Source organism: Calypte anna, chromosome 8, assembly GCF_003957555.1.
Source record: "Calypte anna isolate BGI_N300 chromosome 8, bCalAnn1_v1.p, whole genome shotgun sequence".
In the NCBI taxonomy this organism is placed as follows: domain Eukaryota; kingdom Metazoa; phylum Chordata; class Aves; order Apodiformes; family Trochilidae; genus Calypte; species Calypte anna.
This window is the reverse complement of record NC_044254.1, coordinates 22,903,910-22,923,992: the sequence shown is the minus strand read 5'-3', so window position 1 is coordinate 22,923,992 and position 20,083 is coordinate 22,903,910. Positions and strand designations below refer to the sequence as shown.

Below are 20,083 nucleotides of genomic sequence, written 5' to 3'. Positions count from 1 at the left end.
AGCCATGTACTGGAGCTGAGCTGGTGGCCAGCATCACCTCCAGGTCCCAAACCTGCTCAGGGGCAAAGACCAGGGGCACAAATGCCCTGACACTACTGAAATCTGTAGTCCAGTGCCTGGGGGTCTATCCACTGATGTAGGCTCCAAATAATTCATTCTCTTTCCTGAAGAGTCTTTGGTGTGAACTTTTACCATGGGCTTTTCTGCAGCCCAGTGCTTATTTTCAAGAAGCACACAGGGAATTTTCTCAAAGACCTCTAACCCTCTGCAAATGTGGCTGGGATCAGTTAATAGGTTCCAAATTTGTTAAGAAGAGACAAGACAGACAGACCCAGGGCATTAATGCACAGGACTGGTTTCCCCAGGAAGCCAGAATAACTTTAAAAAAAAAAAAAAAAAAGAAAAAAGAAAAGCATTGGAAATAAAGTAATGATTTGTTTATCTCCTCCTTAATATTTTATTGTAAAACACATGGTCTTATCCTCAGGGCTTCTTGGTGGTTTGTATATGTGTGTGACTGTGTGTATGCATATTTTTGAGTATAAAAATCCAGCAACATCCATTGTTTAAAAAATCAGAAATGAGAAAGATTTTACTAAAAGCATTTTGGGAAAACCTCTGCTCTCAGTTTTCCTGTCAACGTTTTTCTAAGCTTTTATTTTTATTAGTCAAAATGCTTCGAATCCCCAGGAAATCCTGGGATGAAGCATTTCCTCTTCAAGCTGTAGCCCTTAGGGGAAAGACAAAAAGCTCAGATCTTTTCAAAGGTTAGAAATTTTCCAAACTGTATTATTTGCAGATTTTTTAAATTAGGGAAAAACAAAGTTAGGAAGATGCTTAAGTTCAGGCTGTGGTCCTGGAAAAGATTGATCTCTTTGTAGAAAAGCCTGAAGAGACCTTTAGATCTAGGCAAGGAAATCTTTTAGGCTTGGATCTTAATGGGGAAGTGATTGCTGACTTGGGGTCTAACAGGTTCAGTTGAAAGACCATCTTTATATTTGTTAAAAATAAATTAAAAAATAGTATTTGCTCTTCCTCTAGTGATTTGCATATGTTAGTTGTAAATGCTTTGAATTAAGAGACTGTTAATGCCCTTGAGATACTGCTGCTACTGCTGCTGCTATTGGGCCCAGTTCTGTTTAATATCTTTATCGACGACTTAGACGAAGGGATTGAGTCCATCATCAGCAAATTCGCAGATGACACCAAGCTGGGAGGAAGTGTGGACCAACTCGAAGGCAGGAGGGCTCTGCAGAGGGACCTGGACAGACTAGAGAGCTGGGCCGATTCCAACGGGATGAGGTTCAACAAGGCCAAGTGCCGGGTCCTGCACTTTGGCCACAACAACCCCATGGGGAGCTCCAGGCTGGGGACAGAGTGGCTGGAGAGCAGCCAGGCAGAAAGGGACCTGGGAGTCTGCATTGACAAGAAACTGAACATGAGCCAGCAGTGTGCCCAGGTGGCCAAGAAGGCCAATGGCATCCTGGCCTGTATCAAAAACAGCGTCACCAGCAGGTCCAGGGAGGTGATTCTTCCCCTGTACTCAGCGCTGGTGAGGCCACACCTCGAGTACTGTGTCCAGTTCTGGGCCCCTCAGTTTAAGAAGGATGTAGAGGTCCTGGAACAGGTCCAAAGGAGGGCAACCAGGCTGGTGAAGGGACTCGAGCACAGACCCTATGAGGAGAGGCTGAGAGAGCTGGGGCTGTTCAGCCTGAAGAAGAGGAGGCTCAGGGGAGACCTCATTGCTGTCTACAACTACCTGAAAGGAGGCTGTAGCGAGGTGGGAACTGGACTCTTTTCACAGACGACCTTCAACAAGACAAGAGGACACAGTCTTAAGTTGTGCCAGGGGAGGTTTAGGTTAGATATTAGAAAGAATTTCTTCACGGAGAGGGTGATTAGGCTATGGAATGGACTGCCCGGTGAGGTGGTAGATTCTCCGTCCCTGGAAACATTTAAAAAAAGACTGGATGTAGCACTCAGTGCCATGGTCTAGCAACTGCTCCGGTGGGTCAAGGGTTGGACTAGATGATCTCTGAGGTCCCTTCCAACCCGGCTAATTCTATGATTCTATGATTCTATGATTCTATGATTCTATGATTATTATTATTATTATTATTATTATGTTATTATCATTGTTGTTGATACTACTACTAGTAGCACTACTGCTACTGCATCTCTGATCATATTTGTTATATGCCTGAGGTTTTGCAGGACTAAATCCAGTCATCTGTTTCCTGCATTGCTGATATTGCCTCCTTAAAGTGGGTTCAGTTAAGAAGGAAGAATCTGTGACACAGACTGCAGCCTTACTGGGCCACCTAGAGCTTAGCAAGCTTTCAGAACTCTGAATCTGCAGTGTCTACATATCACTTTATTTTAGGATTTAGATTGTGACAAACTGTCATAAAAGTTGCTCTTATTTATTAATTTTTTTTTAATCAGGTTTCTTTGGAAGGTTCTTGGAAAGATGAACATGAAAAGTGCTTGGTGATTCAGTATCTGGGATAAATTACTCACAGAGTCTATCACAAATAAAAAGATTTATGGTAATTCATGTGAAACTTAGTGACCTTTTTGCTAATGCAAGGAAAAAAATGATCTTTAAGAACAATTTTATTTTGGGGTTACTGAAATTTACATAACAAAGAGTGGCTCTGCATTCTTGGTATTTTTGGGTATATTTTTGACTGGAATAGTCCACTAGTCTGTTGGGAGAGTTTTACAGTTCAGTATCTTTTTTCACTTTGCTAAAGGGTGGATTAAGAGAGAAATACTAAAGGAGAGAAATTAATAGTGAATTTCCTACAGTTTGTGATACTATGAGCATTCCTAAAGTCCCAGTGCTACAACTGTGACTTTGGAAGTTCAGAAACCTCCCAGCTGAGTTTGGGCTTTGGATTTAAGCTATGGGACAGAAAACAAGAAGTTCCTAACTCAGGGGCTTTTCATTCCAGGGTCTCTCAAGCAAACAAGTAGTGAGCACAGACAGCCTGAAAATTTTCAAGTCCTCTGAGCAGTATTTATGTGTTGTAAAGTTATACTGTGTGTGAAGTATCAAGGGGTTTCCAGTAATGTTTCCTGCTGGTAAGGGACATGGTATCTGGCTCCCTTTCCAGTCAGGAATTCCTAAAGATCAGCTCTTGCTACTGTGGGTCAGAATGGGTCATTACACTTCAGGTGTAAGAGTTTTTCAAAGTTTTGCCTTTAAGGCTTTGCTGCTATCTTTAACTTCTCTATTTTTCCCCCTCTTTTCTTGTTTCTCCAGGTCCTGTTTGCTCTAAACCAAACTCTGCTCCAACACGAGAGCCTCCGAGCAGGCAGCTTGCAGGCTCCTTACACCACTGAGGATCTCATCAAACATTATAACTGTGGAGATCTGAACGCTGTCATATTTAACCACGACACCTCTCAGGTAAGCAAAAGCATTGCAGAGGGCTCAGATAGTTGAGGAAAAGCAATTGCTTTACTAACAATGCCCCTTACAGAGCCAGGAAGTGTCTGCTGCCAACCCCCTGATCTAAAATTCCTGCACAGTGGTCTGTATTCATTTAAAGATGGTGAATTGAGGTACAGGGAGCTTAAGAGCCCAGCATAATGCCTGTCAGGTGCCTATAGCAAGGCAGTAAAGCTCTGGTTTCAGAGCCATCCCTTTATACTCCTCTTTCCCCTCTTCCTTCTAATGCCCTGTGTTTTCTTGCCACATGTGCTTCATTTGCCTAGCCAGAAAGTGGGGGTTTCCTTGGGATTCCTTGGGCTCTGGGGAAGGGACTGCTTGGAAAACTTGCCTAGGAATGTGCTAGGAAAAAAAAAAAGTTAATTGTGGATGTTTGTGGAGTTGTTGAATGTAGTCATCTCATTAAAGGAAAAAAACCCAAAACAACAACCTTTGTAATATCTGAGCTTGCATATGAAGAGGAAGTGAACAAAGCAAATACTCTGTAAAGTAAGTAACTTCTCAAATGTGTCATAATTCTATAATTTTGTATGTCTCAGGCAGCCCTTCAGTCTCAGTTTATCTTGGTTATCCAATGCTACTCAAAACTCTCAATGAAGCAGAAATCTGCTTTTCAGACCAGATTGATGATAGGCCATGGCAAACTCCATGATTCTCATTTAATACATGGCTTCTTATTTCTTCTTTCTTGTTCTATGGAAACTTGGTCTTTAGTTATCCTTCCTACCTCTTTTTTTTTTTTTTTTTTTTTTTTTTTTTTTTTTTTTCTTTTGGATAAATGTCCCCAGGAACCTGTCTCAGGTGCAGTAGCAGGAGATGAGTATTGGTATTGTCTATATTTTGCCAATGGAAGTCTGTTAAACTATTACAGAGCTTTACCATTAGCAAATGCAACTATTTGACCTCAAGAGAGAACTGAGACAGGGTAAGTCAGTTCAGTCTGCTGATGGAGGCAGAGGTCTCTGAGACATCTTATCTTGCCAGGTTGTCTCAGGTGGGCTCTATGGGTCACCCATTTCTAGGGAGAACAGCTGGTAAAATGAGGATGCTCCCAACCTGGCTGTAAGGTAGCAAAGTCTCCCAGACTCACACCCATAATCACAGATCCCTGAGATTTGTTGACACAATGTCATGTAACAGCCCTGTGGGTTAGGCTTGAGAGGAATAGATTTCTGTAAACCCCCCCTGCAAATTCTTGGATTAAATGTGAGTTTAAAAACAGTGTTAAAGAAAGAAGAAAAAAGCCAACAGCCAGAGTTCAAGCACTTTGTTAATCATGGTCCCAGAGTGCAGGCAGTTGATAGAGATTATAACACTTACAGGCCATGGAAAATTAAAATCCCTATATGTATACTAGTCCCTGCAGAACTCTAAATGTTGTGGAGCACTTTCCTCTCATGGGTTGTTGTTTTTAATTTGGGTAAAGAGGTTTTTTTGTTTGGTAGTGTTTTTATAAACCAGCTTTATACCATTTATTTTTAATTGCAAACAGAAGAAAATAGAAAATTAAAACCTCAAATAAACTCCCTATTCAGGTTAGCTTTTGCCAGTTGTGGTAATTCCAAAGTTTATTTTATGGTTTTTTTGCAAGAATGATAGACCCTCTCTGCCTTAGTGAGTCTTTCCTCTTTGGTTCCTAAATTAAAGATTACACACAAAGCATCCCCCATGGGATCTTTCTGTTGAGACATGACGTGTAGGCATAGGCTGAGAGTGTATTGCAGTGCTGATCAAGTGACAAGAAATGATAGGCCTACAAGTGTAGAAAAATTATGAATATCCCAAGTGAGAGACAATATCATCACTTAAACTTCAGGGCTGGTACCCATGACAATCCAGGGAAATGGGAATGTCACAATGTCCTTGGGAGGTGTGCTCATTCTTCCATGATATACACCTTCTGTCCCACCAACTCAGAGGTCTGGTAACTCTTTGCAGCTTTTATCTGCAACACAGCTTTTTGTATCACACAGTTGACAAGATTTTGAAGTATCACATAGAAAGGAAGAAAAGGTCTTTAGTGGAGCTGGAAGACTCAACACTTACATCAGTGGTGAAGGTCAGGACTTCAGCTTTGTCCCACAGGAGCCAAGAGACCTGCAGAAGGCTGTGACTCTCACTCTTTATGGATTAATTTGGGAGCTGTTTATAAGGTTACTGGTGCCTTCTTGTCCCTTGTGCCTTCTGAAAAGCATATGATGGTCCTGATTACATGATGTTAGAGATCCATACATTTAACACCATGCCAGTAGTCACCCTCCTGAAACTAAAGAAGAAAAGGTTTAGTGCCTCATTTTACTATGCTCTTGCTATTTTTAAATTGCCAGGTTGCATTATCTACTGCTTTAAAAAATGTTATCATTCTGCATTTAAACTTGTTGTTTAAGATTTAAGGGCCCTGATAATTCAAATTACATCATTAACTTATCCCTTTCTCATTCTGGATAAAATACAACTTGGTTTCTGGCTCACTTCTCAAATCAATGAAAACTATCTGTGGAATGCCTCAGCCTCAATAACTGCAGAAACACACAGCTGAGACCATTAGGTAAGAGTGTTGAATGACAAGCAGACCTAATTTGTCCAAGGAATGAAGTTTTATCTAGGGCAAAGGAAGATAAATCCATAAACTGAAGGCACAGATATTGTAATGCAACACTTTGGAAGCATCTTATCATTTTCAGCTGTAACAAAGTGCAGGAGAACTGGCACAGCCTCCCGTTCTTCCAGGGAAAATGATTGTAGGCTTTCCAGTGAAACAAGTGCAAAGTTGTCCCAGGCGCCAAGGGAACTGATCCCACAAACTCCTTATTCTGGGTCCAGCTGAAGGGTCAGCAATGCTTCCAGGGGTGGTGGTTAAGGTGACATTGATGGCAGTCCCAGCACTGGTCTCTGGTGACATGGGTGCTCAGAGCCTGACACCAAGGAGAAGATGGCTCCCACCTTCTCCTCTTGGGACTGTAGCACAGGATGTTGTCTTCCCTGAGTCCAGCCAGCAGTGTGCCCAGGTAGCCAAGAAGGCCAAGGACATCGTGGCCTGGATCAGGAACAGGGTGGCCAACAGGCCCCGGAAGAGATTCTGCCCCTCTACTCAGCGCTGGTGAGGCCACAGCTTGAGTCCTCTGTCCTCTGGGCCCCTCAGTTTAGGAAGGAGATTGAGGTGCTGGAGCAGGAGAAGAGCAAGGAGGCTGTGAAGGGACTGGAGGACAAGTCCTGTGAGGAAGGGCTGAGGGAGCTGGGGGTGTTCAGCCTGGAGAAGAGGAGGCTCAGGGGAGACCTCATCACTCTCTACAACTCCCTGAAAGGAGGTTGGAGCCAGGGGGGGGTTGGTCTCTTTTCCCAGGCAACTCTCAGCAAGACAAGAGGGCAGAGTCTTAAGTTGTGCCAGGGGAGGTTTAGGTTGGACATTAGAAAGAATTTCTTTACTGAGAGGGTGATCAGACATTGGAAAGGGCTGCCCAGGGAAGTAGTGGATTCCCCATCCCTGGAGATATTTAAAAAGAGACTGGATGTAGCACTCAGTGCCATGGTCTGGTAACCACAGCAGTAGTGGATCAAGGGTTGGACTTGATGATCTCTGAGGTCCCTTCCAGCCCAGCCGATTCTATGATTCTATGAAAAGCACCTTGTGTGCTGCTCTAGGACTCTACCTTCTTCTCACAAACACCTGAGTTCTGTGTATTGGTACACTGGGAGTGTTTGTGAGCAAAAAACCAGAAGGGCAGCCAAAATGTTCATAGTCTAATTTTTGTATTATGTCAGCACAGGCTTCCAGATTGGAGAAATGTGTTTTGGCTCAGGTGTTTCAGAAAATAGGCTACAGATCCAGATTGTGAGAGTTAAGTCTACTTATTAATGACAGCGCTGGGGAAAACACTGCAGAGATTATTTTTTATTAATAATCTGGAACAACACCAGATAATTTTCAGGCTACAGACTCAAAAAATTGGGTTTTGCTAGAAAATTTTCATTATATGTTTGCGTTTAGATTTGTCTTACCTTTGAAATTCCTTTTTCTTTCAAATTTCTATGGATAAAGCAATGGGAGAGGGACAGAAAGTCAGAGAGAAATCAGTAAAAAGACATTTACAGACATTTTTCTTGCAAACAATGCTGAGTTATTAGAAAAGGAACATGTTCACCTATAGAAAAGGCCAGATTTACATTAAAAAAGGTTAAGGGTTGTTGAATACCTGTATTTATCAGTAAGGGAATAAACGATAGAAGAGTATGAAAGAGTAATTGGGAAAAATATTTGGAGATGAAGGTAGTAGCATGCTGCTTTGTATTGATTGCTGTATGTTTGATGTAAAGCATTTACTATCCCATTTTCTTAAAGAGCTGGTTTATGAAGTGTTTCTTGGAATAACTTGTTCAAGAGAAATGAGAAAGACTTGTCAGGTTTTTAACACTATCTTGTGGAATGAATGTACCAGATACTCTTTCTGTCTTGGTGTTTTATCCAGAAGATGTATTTGTCACCTCAATATGCCAGGGAGGTGGAAAAAAAGGAGGTGATGGGGGTAATTTGGTTGTGTTTGCTGACTTGGCAGGTTTAGCATCAGGCATTATTCTGAAAATCCATGTTCTTGGGTACACTTTGAAGAAACATTTCTTGGTCTAACACTGTTACTGTGCAAACACCATAGATGCGAGCCAGTGCTCTCTGATGGTGACTTCAGACCTTGAGCTTATCTCTCCTTTGAGACAGTTAATTGCTAATAAACCCAAAGTCAAGGCTTACATAGTTCCACCAGCTTAGATGCAAATAAATCAATTTCTGGTTTAATGTGATTTGTCTCTAGTCCACTGACTTCCTCTGAATTATTTGTTAGTTTTCTCCTGACTGGTCCCCATTTTGAAAATCTTTCTTGGAGATTTTTTGCATCTTTATGTCCTGTACTAGACCTCTCAAGGAACCTCACTTAAAAAATAAAAAAAAAACTAAAATTCATAATTCAATTTGTTCTAGGTTCCCAAGTGGCTAGAAAGCTTTTGTCTGGTTGGATTTGGGAGTAGCCCAGAGTTTTGTTAGTAGAAGGTCAGAGCTGTGTCCCTGCTCAGCACTGCCTCGTGCTGTCACCTCCAGAGGTCTCATGTCCAGCCCAGTTGCTGTTGTGTTATTAACCAGCCTTTTGCCCCTTTTGATATTTTCCAAACCAAATCTTTAGGATTACAATTGCCTTGGGTTAAAATCACATTGCAAACTTCCCTAAAACATTCAGGCTTTCCTTAACATCTTACTGAGCAGGGCTGAGAAGAAACTCACTGAGGAATCCTGAACAACTAAGTTTGTATCCACGACTGACCAGCTGTTCCCCCACTATGTAAAAGAAGACAAAATGAAAAATACCTTTCGAAAAAAGAATTTCAATTCTTTATTAATCCAACCCCCAAAACCAAACCTTCTGTTCCCATTTTTTACACTTTATTACCCTGCTTTGCCCTTTGATCAGTATCTTTACTTGGGTGTTATGGCAATATAATAGGTGATGGTTTTAGTATCAGAACAGGGAAAAAAAAAAAAAAGTTATTCTTTGTCAAAGGAAACAAAACATTTGGAAGGGAAATAGAAAAACTTGAACTTTTCCATATGTTTGCAAGCTCATGAAAGGTGGCCTCAAAAAAATCCCCATGTTAAAGGGGTTTTAAGTGGGGCAGAAGTATCATTAAGTAGTTAAGATTTACCCTCCCCACTGAACCCAAACCTTTATTTCCATACACTGCAGGCTTGTCATCCTTACTCAATAAATGAGCAGGTCCCTGTAATCTGGTCCTAAATATATACTGCATAGTTGGGTGAAGTTTGCAGAAAGGGGGTTGGGATCATTGTTCTGACTGTGTTTTGTTAAGACTTCTTTAATCAAAACATTCATCCAGATAGAGAGGCCGGTTGCATATTTTGGCATTGCTAGGAAGGGGAACAGGGACCAGATTGATGTGGGGAGGGAGGCATGGGGGAGGTGTTACTTCTGCTTTCTTTTTTTTTTTTTTTTTTCCTAAGTGCTTGGAAAGCAACTATTTAACTGGTGTGGAAAAACAAATAGAAAACATACATGGAGGTCATGACTTCTAAGGGATTTGTTGAAAGTATTTTTTTTTTTTAAGAGAGATAAATGGATCACCCCCCAAGCCGTTTCTAAGATGTATGGCCCATCCCTGTGGCTTTTCTGCCCCCCCTTCCCCAATTTATTTGTTTATTTGTTTGTTTGTTTATTAAACATGCTTTCCTTCAGCCCAAATGTGTGGATGGAGAAGGTAAAACCAGGCAGGGCACAAAACTGTCAATGGACTGGTTGCCACCTGGGAGAACAGAAGTCACAGGATGGGTTTGAGGGTCCCCACACAGGTGTGGTGGGGGCTGTGAAAGATGCTGCAGGTTCAGGCAGTTTGGGAGCTTCAGCTCACCCTGCCTGCAGGCAAAACTACACTCAGGCCAGCAATGACACATCTTGTGTGTTACCTGCAGAGCTGTTTTTCATGTGTCATGCACTATCCGTAAAGATTTCACTAACTTTTAGCCCATTTTCCCATTCCACATCTTCTAGTTGTAATTTTACTCTCTTTACAAGTTTTGATGCTCCAGTGGCTTCCAGAGCTGAGCGAGCCAACTTGAAACTCAGCTGCCAGGATTTCCATTTTCACACCCAAGTTGCCACAGCATGCTCAGAGGTACCCAGGCTAGCTTGAAATCAGATTACAGAAAGCTTCCTGGTGTGATCTGCAATGTGTCTGCAACATAGATGGAGGCCAAGCAGGGATGGGGATGGGCAGGGACTAGCTCAAAGCCAGAAGAGGTTCCCAGAGCTGGTCCCAGGGCATGTGCTTGCTCATACACTGGTTCTTCTTGTGCTTTCAGGCTTCCTTCCCTTCCTCATTCTTCAAGCAAAAAAACCATTTTTGTCATTTTTTCCCCCTCTCCAGCCTCATCAAGATATTTTCTGTTGGTTTCTGATGCCCTGCAATATTGGGTTTGTCAGAGGAGACTCTTCTTTGGTGCTGTTTCCAAGAAGGGTACAGGCAGGATGCCAGAGCCTTGTGCCTCTTTCCTCTGAGGCAGCAGATAGAAGAAAAAAAATGTTCAAAAGGAGGATTTGGGTTTGCTGGCATGGGGCTGTGAGACACCCCGGCCTCAGCCACTGCCCTGGGATCCTGGATACCCCCAGCTTGATAGGGAAAAAAGGGCTTTATCAGGAATCATCAGCCTTTACCTCACAGAGGATTAGATATGCTGAAGCTGAGCAGAAATGCTGGAAGCTGCAGCAATGCAGAGAATCACAGCCAGAAAATCGTTCTGGGTTCAGAAAGCCCCTCTCTGTTAGACCCCTGGTGCACAAGACCACCCTTCCCACCCAGGGAGAGCTGGTTGTCCCTTTGCCTTGCAGCTTTTCAGGGCTGTTCCCTGCTTTTAGAGGTTTGGGATGCTGCAATGCCCCTGCTAAACCAAAGGAGTTGATGGAAAATCCATTCCTGTTGCATGCTGAGTTGGCTGGGAACCTCAGCAGTGGTTCCTGAAGGGCTCAGTGGCACAGGGACAGCAGTGGCCAGGGAGCCTGGCTGGTGGGCCAGTGTGTGTGGGAGAAGCAGGACTGGCTTCTGATGTGTGTTCAAAGCTTGAAAGCCTCAGGCTGTAGCTGGAGTTGTCCCTGGGGAACTGCTCCTCTTTCTGCAAAGGGGTGGGAACAAAACTGGATGAGCACAGACTTGGGGATGTGTTTAAGCTCTCTGGGACTTCACATCAGTCTGAGTCTGTACTGGAGTTGGTGTCAGGAATGCTTCTAATAGACTCTGTTAGCAGCACAAAACCCACCAAGGTGACATACCCATCCTGACCATGTCCTCCAAAATGTGCTGGATGCGATTGTAACATGTTCTCAAGTCCCATGTGGGATGGTTTATGTTTGCCCTGGGAAAGGAGTGATAGAGCTGAAGATTTAAGACTCCTTTTACAGTAAGGCTGAGGGAGCTGGGTCTCTTTAGTTTGGAGAAAAGGAGACTGAGGGGTGACCTCATCAATGTTTTCAAATATGTAAGGAGCGAGTGTCAGGGAGATGGAGTTAGGCTTTTCTCAGTGATTACCAGTGATAGGACAAGGGGTAATGGGTGTAAATTGGAGCATAGGAGGTTCAAGTTGAATATTCGAAAAAATTTTTTTACTGTAAGGGTGACAGAGCCCTGGAACAGGCTGCCCAGGGAGGTTGTGGAGTCTCCTTCACTGGAGACATTCAAAACCCGCTTGGACACGTTCCTGCGCGATGTACTCTAGGTGGCCCTGCTCTGGCAGGGGGGGTTGGACTAGATGATCTTTCGAGGTCCCTTCCAACCCCTAGGATTCTATGATTCTATGATTCTATGATTCTAACACATTACTTTACATTTTAGAGCTCAAAAGAAAGTAATAATGAAATAATCACAATATGCTTGAGCTGGACACCAGAGCTCCTCCCTGGTTTCTACTTTCCATAACAAGCTTGCAAATTATCCTCTTGGCAGCTGCCAACTTTGGGCTTTGGGCTAAATCAGATTAACCAGACAGCCCTCCTTGGCCATTGAAGGTCTCTGCCAGGATGGAATCTCAGAAGTGCTGGAAGAAAACCAGTCAAGTCCACAGCAACACTCACCTCTGCAGCAGCCAGGTCCTTTTCCTGCAGACACTTGCTCTGTCAGCTCATTCACTTTGCGCTATTTGAGTCCCACACACTGAGGGATGCAGTAAGTGGATCTTGTTCTTCCAAATGCCAGAGAGGTCCATAAATCAGAGGCAAACAGGTGTCTTCCAAGTTCAGAGCAGTATATTTTGCAACACTGCAGTAAAAAACCACAGTGCCCTGTCAAGGCTGGTTAATGGGAGGGTATCCTCCCTTCATAAATGACTGATAACATGAGCTCATATGTCAGCCTCTGACCCAGGAAGGGCTGGTGTGAATTTAGGGCTGTTCAGTTTGTTGGAGCCAGCAGGTTTCAGGATCCTGCTCTGGCTCCCTGGCAGCCCCCTTAAGCTCAGCTGTCAGCTCTTGAGATCCTTATCTTGTGTAGTGCTCTCAGCCATATAAAAGTTCCTGACCTGCATGGTGCAGGGAAATCCTTCAGAGTAAGATTCCTTACTTGTCTTCTGGCCTCTGCCCATGTGTAGCTCATAAACCATGAGACTATTAAAGAGAACCCAACTTTTATCATATTACAATAATAAAATAAAATGAAATTACTGTAGTTGGCTTGATCTGGGAACAACCCCCTGCTAACAACTGGAGATAAGGATTAGTAGTGTGGAGGCCGAGCCCTTCTGTCAGGGGGAGATGGATGGGGCTTGTATGGAGGTGCTGGGCTGGAACTGAGGAAGCTGATGGCCAACACTCTGCCTTGCCATAGACATCCCCAGTGACCTGGGTTTGCCTCCTCCTATTTTTTCCTTTTAGCCTGTGAACATTCTGAGCATAGGAGGAGAAATCAGGTACTTCCATTAGTAAGAGATTGCCCTACAAGGCTTAGTGATGCTGCTGTACTTAAAACGGTCTAAAATTTGGACATCGCACAGGAGGTGAGGCTGGAAACCATTAGGCATCTAACATCAGGAGACAAGGGAAGAGAGGAGTCTCAGAGCCAATAAGGCTGGCCAAGATATAGAAGGATAATGGCAGGAAAAGTTTTCGGATCACTGTGTTTTCCATGGCAGGGGCTGGCTTCCCATTTCCTTATCTCAGTTTCCTCTCTTCCATCTGCAGACAGACCTATGGTTGATGACCACCTCTGCCTGCATGCAGGCAAGGCAGGACATGAAGCCCTTTAATCTGATGTTGATAGTATTGGGTTTTCACTGAAATAAAGTTACAATTTGAATGCACGTTCCAGAAACAGGTCAGCATCACTGGAACAGGACGAGGCTAGGAAAGGTTATCAGAGAATTGGGAAATGTGGTGATTAGGAGCAGGAACAATAACACTCTTCCTCCACATCTGATTGCTATTTGATATGGGACTGAATTCCAGTTCCAATGTAGCCAACAGATCCAAAGCAGGAGAAAAAAATGTTAGTCAAAGTTAATGCTGCTTATATATATATGTATGTATATATATGTCGAAAACAAAAAAATATATTTGCAGATATTAGATCACAGTTTTGGCACTTTGCCTCTGCTCCACATTTTTGTCCAAGTATTAAAAACCAGTAAATAAGTGTACTTAAATGTAGTGCAGTATTTATGAATTTTCAGCTGAACTTTGGCAGTAAGCCCTATATGTGATAAAAGACTGCACCAATATATATTGCTTTTCTCTTTTTTATTTTTATTTTTTTTATTTTTTTTTTCTTTTCTGACTCCATAGACAAGTCTGACAGCATAACATAGATCTTGAGATAGGGCTGATGCATTTTTCTAAGCTAATGTTGTTAGCTCTTACAGTAATGATTGCAGCAGAATCCCAACCTCCTTCCACAAAGTATTTATGGGAAGAGAGGTTACTGCTGGCATCACTTTGGACTTTGGATCTTCCTTTGGGTCCTCCAGCAGCTAGACTCAGCCAGTGCCTTGTGTGTAAAATCTGTTCTCAAGTCAGGAAGTTTTGCTGTCCCCATTTTCCAGATGGAATTTTGAGAGACAGGAGGAATAAAGCCAAATGCTTCAAACATACTTAGCGGAGGTTAAGTGCTGAGTTCCCTCTGAAGGTCTAAACCCAAATGACAAGCTTGTGATCATACAAGAGATTTGTATTGCCCGTGGGAACAGAATCATTTTTTCATAGTGTCATAACCACTCCTCAATCCTCCCTCTTCCTTCTTCCTAAAGCTCCCACTGACTTCAAAGGTGAGGAATTATTGCCCACATTTCACAGGACTCTAAGCTTGGACATGTGTGCAGAACCTTACCCATACATATGTTCCATCAGGGATACTGACTCAAATTTCTGCAAGATTGGGACTTGAATTCTTTTTTTATTCTCAAGTTCTCTTCTTTTGACCTCAAAAGCTTAACTAAGAAATGTAGGGTGTACCTGATGACTGAGTTTGGGATCCATCTTTACTGTCTATAGGAGACCTGTTACCCAAGGCAAATAGGAATAGAAAGAGTTCTAGCTGATTCAGTTAAACAAAATATATATTTTTAACACCTCTGAATGAAATATATTACTGAGTTTCCATAGGAAATATGTAGTGTGTGTGTGTATATATATATGTAAGTTGGTTGGATTCCCTGAAAACTGTACAGCTTGCAGAGACTGGACAAAACAAATCTATTTATCTTGTCCTGTGTATCCATTACAAAGTGAGTGTGCTCCAGGTGATGGGTAGTGCGGTGTCTTTCTGGTGGTTCTCTCCTAGAAGAGCAGCAAAATGAGAGGTTAAGAGTTACCAACAGTCATATAATCCACCCCACTGTATATTTAAATACTAGTAGCAGCATTCAGCTATTATCAGGAGGTCAGTCCCTCACCCACTGGCAGAGCAAATGTCTCATCCATTCCCTCTCAGTTCAAACCACCAAATTGCTATCATTAAAAAGTTAAAATTAATTTTTAAACGGAATGGAAACAAAAATTTGATCACGTGGAAGAGAAAAGGTGCATCCCTCCAGTGCATTCTTTAGCCCATCCTTCCAAAACAAAATATTTTTTGCAAAAAAAAAACAACAAAACCAACAACCTTTTAAATCCTGAGTGCAGTTAACAGCTTCCTAATTGCATGTGACTCTTTCTTGACTTCCTGATCCCTGTGTAGTGGTTAGGAATCCAAAGGGTTTCTTAAATCAACAGGAGCAGCTGCCTTCTGGAAGCCAGGCATGGTGTGTGTCAGTGAAAGGAGCTGTGATACAAGGAGGTGATGGATGTGGCTGGTGCCATAGCTCAGAGTGTGGCTGCACTACTGTGTACCAGCAAACTTATTTCAGTCATTTATCTTCTCTCCTCTGCCACACACATGCAGAAAAAAACTTGCATGTTTTCCTGTTGCCAGTGATGGAGCAGCCATTAGTAACACAGGAATGCACAAGGTGCAGCGTGACCTGTACCTCTTGGGGTGATGCCTTCATTTGTCTTGGTCTTTGGATAACCATGAGAAATGCTGACAAAACCCAGGCCTTGCTTTTAAATTTACCTCTCTGCCACTGGCACTCTTGTACAGAAGAGAAATAGAGAAAGAGAGAGGAATAAAGGAAAGGGAAGGGAATGGAAAAAAGGAAAAAGGAAAGGAAAAAGGGAAGGAGAAAGGAAAGAAGAAAGGTAAAAGGAAAAGAAAAGAGAAAAGGAAAAAGGAAAGGAGAAAGGAAAGGAGAAAAAAAAGGAAAAAGGAACAGAAAAAAGAAAGGAAACAGGAAAGGAAAGGAAAAAGGAAAGGAGAAAGGAAAGGAAAAGAAAGGAAAGAAAAGGGAAAGGAAAAGGGAAAGGAAACAGGAAAGGAAAGTAAAAGAAAAAGGAAAGGAGAAAGGGAAAATGAAAGGAGAAAGGAAAAGAGAAAGGAAAGGAAAAAGGAAAGGAAAAGAAAGGAAAGTTAAGTTTACTGCATTTTGCAGGTTTTATTTTAGGTTCTATAAAGGGGAGGAACATCCCTTCTTGGCAAAGTCTCTTCTCGTCAAGGTCTGAACACAAATTCTGTCACTGGACTATCTAGACCTCCAGCATCAGAGCTTTCCCCTGGCTGGAGAGGGATGCCCAAAGCCATTTGGTATCCCAGCATTGCTGCTCCTGGTAGGTGTAAAAGCATGTTTTCCTCACAGACAGTGCCATACCTTGCTTTCCCCAAAGCACAGCAGGTGATTCAAGACCACGTCCTATCAATTCCAAGCCTTCACTTCCTCTCAGCCCAAAGCAGGGGAGAGACATTCTTGCATGGATGCTGAGCCTTCAGATGTTCCCAAAAAATTTTACTTTCCATTTCAGTCCCTGATTCTTGGCTCAACTACATCAAGCCACTAAACACAGGAGATTCAGAGGCTTGTGATACCTGTGTGGACCAACTGATTTGCGGCTTAGCACTGCAGAGGTCATTGCAAAATGGCTGCTAGTTTCTTAGACTTTATTCCTACAATAAAGATTCCTTCCTGCATTTCACTCGGAATCCTTTGCTGCCACAGCCAGCAGCATTCTACCCCTCTGACAGGCACAGGCTGTCCCTGTGTCCCTTTGAGACAAATGCACTTTCTTGCCAGATATTGAGGCACCTTCCTGGTGTATCCCAGAGCTCTGCCTTCATGGGGCTTATTGCTTGCTGAGTGCTGGCAAAAAGGACTACACTGAGAACAAGGTGCAAAGTACTTGCATGCTCTGAGGAGTTCCCAGGATACACTTGAGAAGCCAGAAACCTTGATGGAGACCCCAGAGGAAGGAGTGACTCAGGGGAATGCGAGTGAACCCTTAAGGAGGGACATGCTGTGGGAGGTCCAGTGACTTGGCAGAGCAGGTTGGGAAGCAGTCTGAATAATCCAGGGTCCACATGGACCAGCGGGCTAGGGCAGGTTGCTGTTGGCAGCAGTGTTAACTCCAGCCATACAAGATTCCCCAGCTCAGGAGATGGGGTGTCCATTTCTGGCTCACCCAAATGGGAATCCAGAGAAAGGTCTAAACTTGTCCTTCTGCCTGGTGAGAAGCCTCTGCTGCTCAGTCCACCACATGTTAGAAGAGCTGAAGATGAGGCTGTGATGAAAAAGTTTTAAGAAGAGCCACTTGGAAGATAGAAATCAGTTCTTTCCCTAAGACTTTCTGAAAGCTTCTGGAGAGGCAGTAAGGAATATCAGTGTAACAAAAACTGTAGTGATAAAATCATATGGCCAAGTGGGAGAGTAACAGGTAGGCTGAAAAATGAAGACTAAAGGCAATTTATATAAAATTAGTACAGAAATTTGATGTAGTAGAAAACCAGAGAAAGAATTAACCAAACGTTCATGCAATATCATTACCACCAACTCAGATTAACACAGTAAATCCTGGCAGTTTTACATGCATCTGGGGACCCAGAAGTCTGAACCTGGCTGCTTTCCAGTGGTGAGACCAAAAATCACTGGAAGGTGCCTGGGTTCTGTTAGCAGTCATCAAGCAGTACCCAGCTCCAGCACTTCTCTCTGCAGGGCCTCTGGCCTCCTGAGCTCTCATGGTGGTTCTTGGACCCTCACCACACCAGAACAAGTTGCCTGTCCTAATAATCAGAGAGTTCTGGCTTGTCTCTCCATTATGGCTTGAGTCTTGGCTCATTCCTGGGTCTGCTGCCCAGACTAGAATGGCCAGGCTTTCAACCCCACATAAAGAGGGACTGAAGGAGCAGTACTTGTGGAAATCCCTTCCTTGGAAATATCAGGAATGTTCCAGGGATTTGTGTTGTAATGCATTGTCTCCCTTGATGAGACCTAATAGCATCTAAAGCTGCAAGACAGATGTGGAGATTTACCCCGTTTACATCTTCCTATGTCTGGCTTTGCTAACCTTTCCTAATTTTTTAATTGTTAAGTTATTCAAAAGGCAAATCTTGCAGTCCTTACTCACATTCATGGTGGCTTTGGCTGATAACAGATTACAGATCTTGTTCTGGTATTGGCTATTAAATAGCCAATGAACTGTGAAAAAGCAGAGAATAAAGACTTTAGTAACCCACCCAAATGTGATGCCTAAAGTGACATTCTGTTGAAGAAACTGAGAAAAGCCAAAATGAGATTAAAATTCTTTATTAAAATACTAAAAATAAAAAAATGTGTTGGTTAGTGATCTGTTTTTATTTTGTAGAGCTCTTGGCAAGCTCACAAGCTTTCATCCTATTGTTTTCTATTGTGTTTCTCTATCTATTGTTTTCTTTGTATGATAATGATGCTCAAGTGGTTTAAATAAGGCTAGACTAAAGCATGTGGATCACTTAACCACTGTCACCTGAACTGCAGTCTCTCCCTTCATTTCAGGTCCCAAACTTCATCAACACAACACTCCCACCCCATGAGCAGGTGACAGCACAGGAGATAGACAGCTACTTCAGACAGGAGCTCATCTACAAGAGGAATGAGAGGATGGGGAAGAGAGTAATGACACTCTTAAGGGAGAACACAGACAAGAGCTTCTTCTTTGCCTTTGGAGCAGGTATGTCATGAATTTTTCTGTTTTATTCAGTTAGTGTGATGGGAACTAAAGCAGTTTAAATGCTGCAGGATTTTATTCTGGTTTCCTTATTTCTGAACTCTGGAAGTTTTCTTAGGGGGCTTCTTATTGAAACAGAAGGCATTTGGTTACTCTAAACCTGCTTCTTCAATCCTGTGAGTTGGTATAGGAGGTGGGTTTGGGTCCAGGCTGTGGACAGGCTGCACTCCTTTGCTTTCCATCCAGTGGTAGAAATGTGGCACTTTTAATGCCTTTCCAGGTGCTGTGTTTGTTCCCAGCCTGTGAGCTGCTCGGGTTATGTTCACACCATCACTGTGTTTGTGGCTGCAGGTGTTGGAGATGGTTGAAGTGCCTTGGAATTTGCAAGTGGGTGTGACTGGGGGTACAGACTTTGCTGTGGCACAGACTCAGGGTGCTGGCCTGGGGTTTCAAACCCTTTGTCATTGCTGTAGATTTTCTTGATAGTGTGTTCTTGTGGTGTGTTTGGTGGTGTTTTGTAGAGAATGGCTGGTTCTGGACCTTGCACTAGCACATGAGTTATGTGTGTAGCTAAATATCAGCGTGTTAAAGTAAAGATCCAGTGTGTCCTTCTGCCTGTTTAAATACTCTACATGAAGTCTGCAGAACAAAGATGTCTAGAGTACTTCTGTGAGTCTGCAACAGTATGTGCTACTGTCCTTTTTATCCCCCTCTTTTTTTTTTTTTTCCTTTTTCAATGGAATTCCCATTTCTGTATGATAAGAGTATAAATAATAACTGCTTGGGCCCCAGCAGAATCCTAAGCACTGCCTGAAGTAGCTCTTTTTGCTCCCTTGACTTCAAGGCAGCCTGAGATTGCCATGTGAGAACTGTTCCTCTCTTCCTGCTCTCTCTACTTGACAAATTCTCATTTTTGACAGAACTTTGCTTCTCATCCCATGGCTCTCACTCTGGCCTTTAGCTCCAGCTCACCTTTGAGGTCTAGCACAGATAAAGGAGTTTTGATGTATTTATTTTTTGAGTGTATTCAGACTGAATTTTCACAAGCTTATTTCACCTCAGGCTTGCCTGATCTCTTTGTACAAGGACTTTTGCTGTTTTGCTTAACTGTTTTAACAGTAGAAAGATATATCATGGTGGTTCATAATAGGATAGGGATTCATAAAAACCAGCTGGACCATCCCACAGAGCAAGGCTTATCGGAGGTTATTGAACATGATGGGTTTGATGTAGTTTCTAGTTTTGGAAGTCCCTTAGAGATTATATACTGGGGATGTGAGGATAAACTGGGCATCACTGCCCACTTGCCCTGCTGTGTAGTTGCTTTTTCTGAGCATCAGTTACAGACTACAACTTGAGATTGAATTTTAGGCTAGATATGGGCCATGGATCCAACCCAGTGCAGCTATTTGTATGTGCTAATAATGGAAATGAAATTAAGCAAATGGCTACTGATTGCACATTAGTTTCCATTATAAGTCATATTTAAGTTGTGGGAGGTTTAAGCTTTCATTCCCTGTCACCCTCAGAGAGCATCTACCTGAAACTCTGGTGCAGCATCGCTTGAGAAAGCTGAAGAGCA

The 20,083-nt window shown here is 42.8% G+C and overlaps 1 protein-coding gene across 1 annotated transcript in view; it reads left to right on the top strand.

The window, feature by feature from the left end:
• TRABD2B (TraB domain containing 2B) overlaps positions 1-20,083 on the top strand; it is a 280,138-nt gene that overhangs the window by 153,416 nt on the left and 106,639 nt on the right. Inside the window, exons 3-4 of the mRNA XM_030455387.1 lie at positions 3,269-3,415; positions 18,330-18,504. Of these exons, the coding sequence (XP_030311247.1) occupies positions 3,269-3,415; positions 18,330-18,504 (322 nt within the window). The remainder of the gene's footprint in view (positions 1-3,268; positions 3,416-18,329; positions 18,505-20,083) is intronic.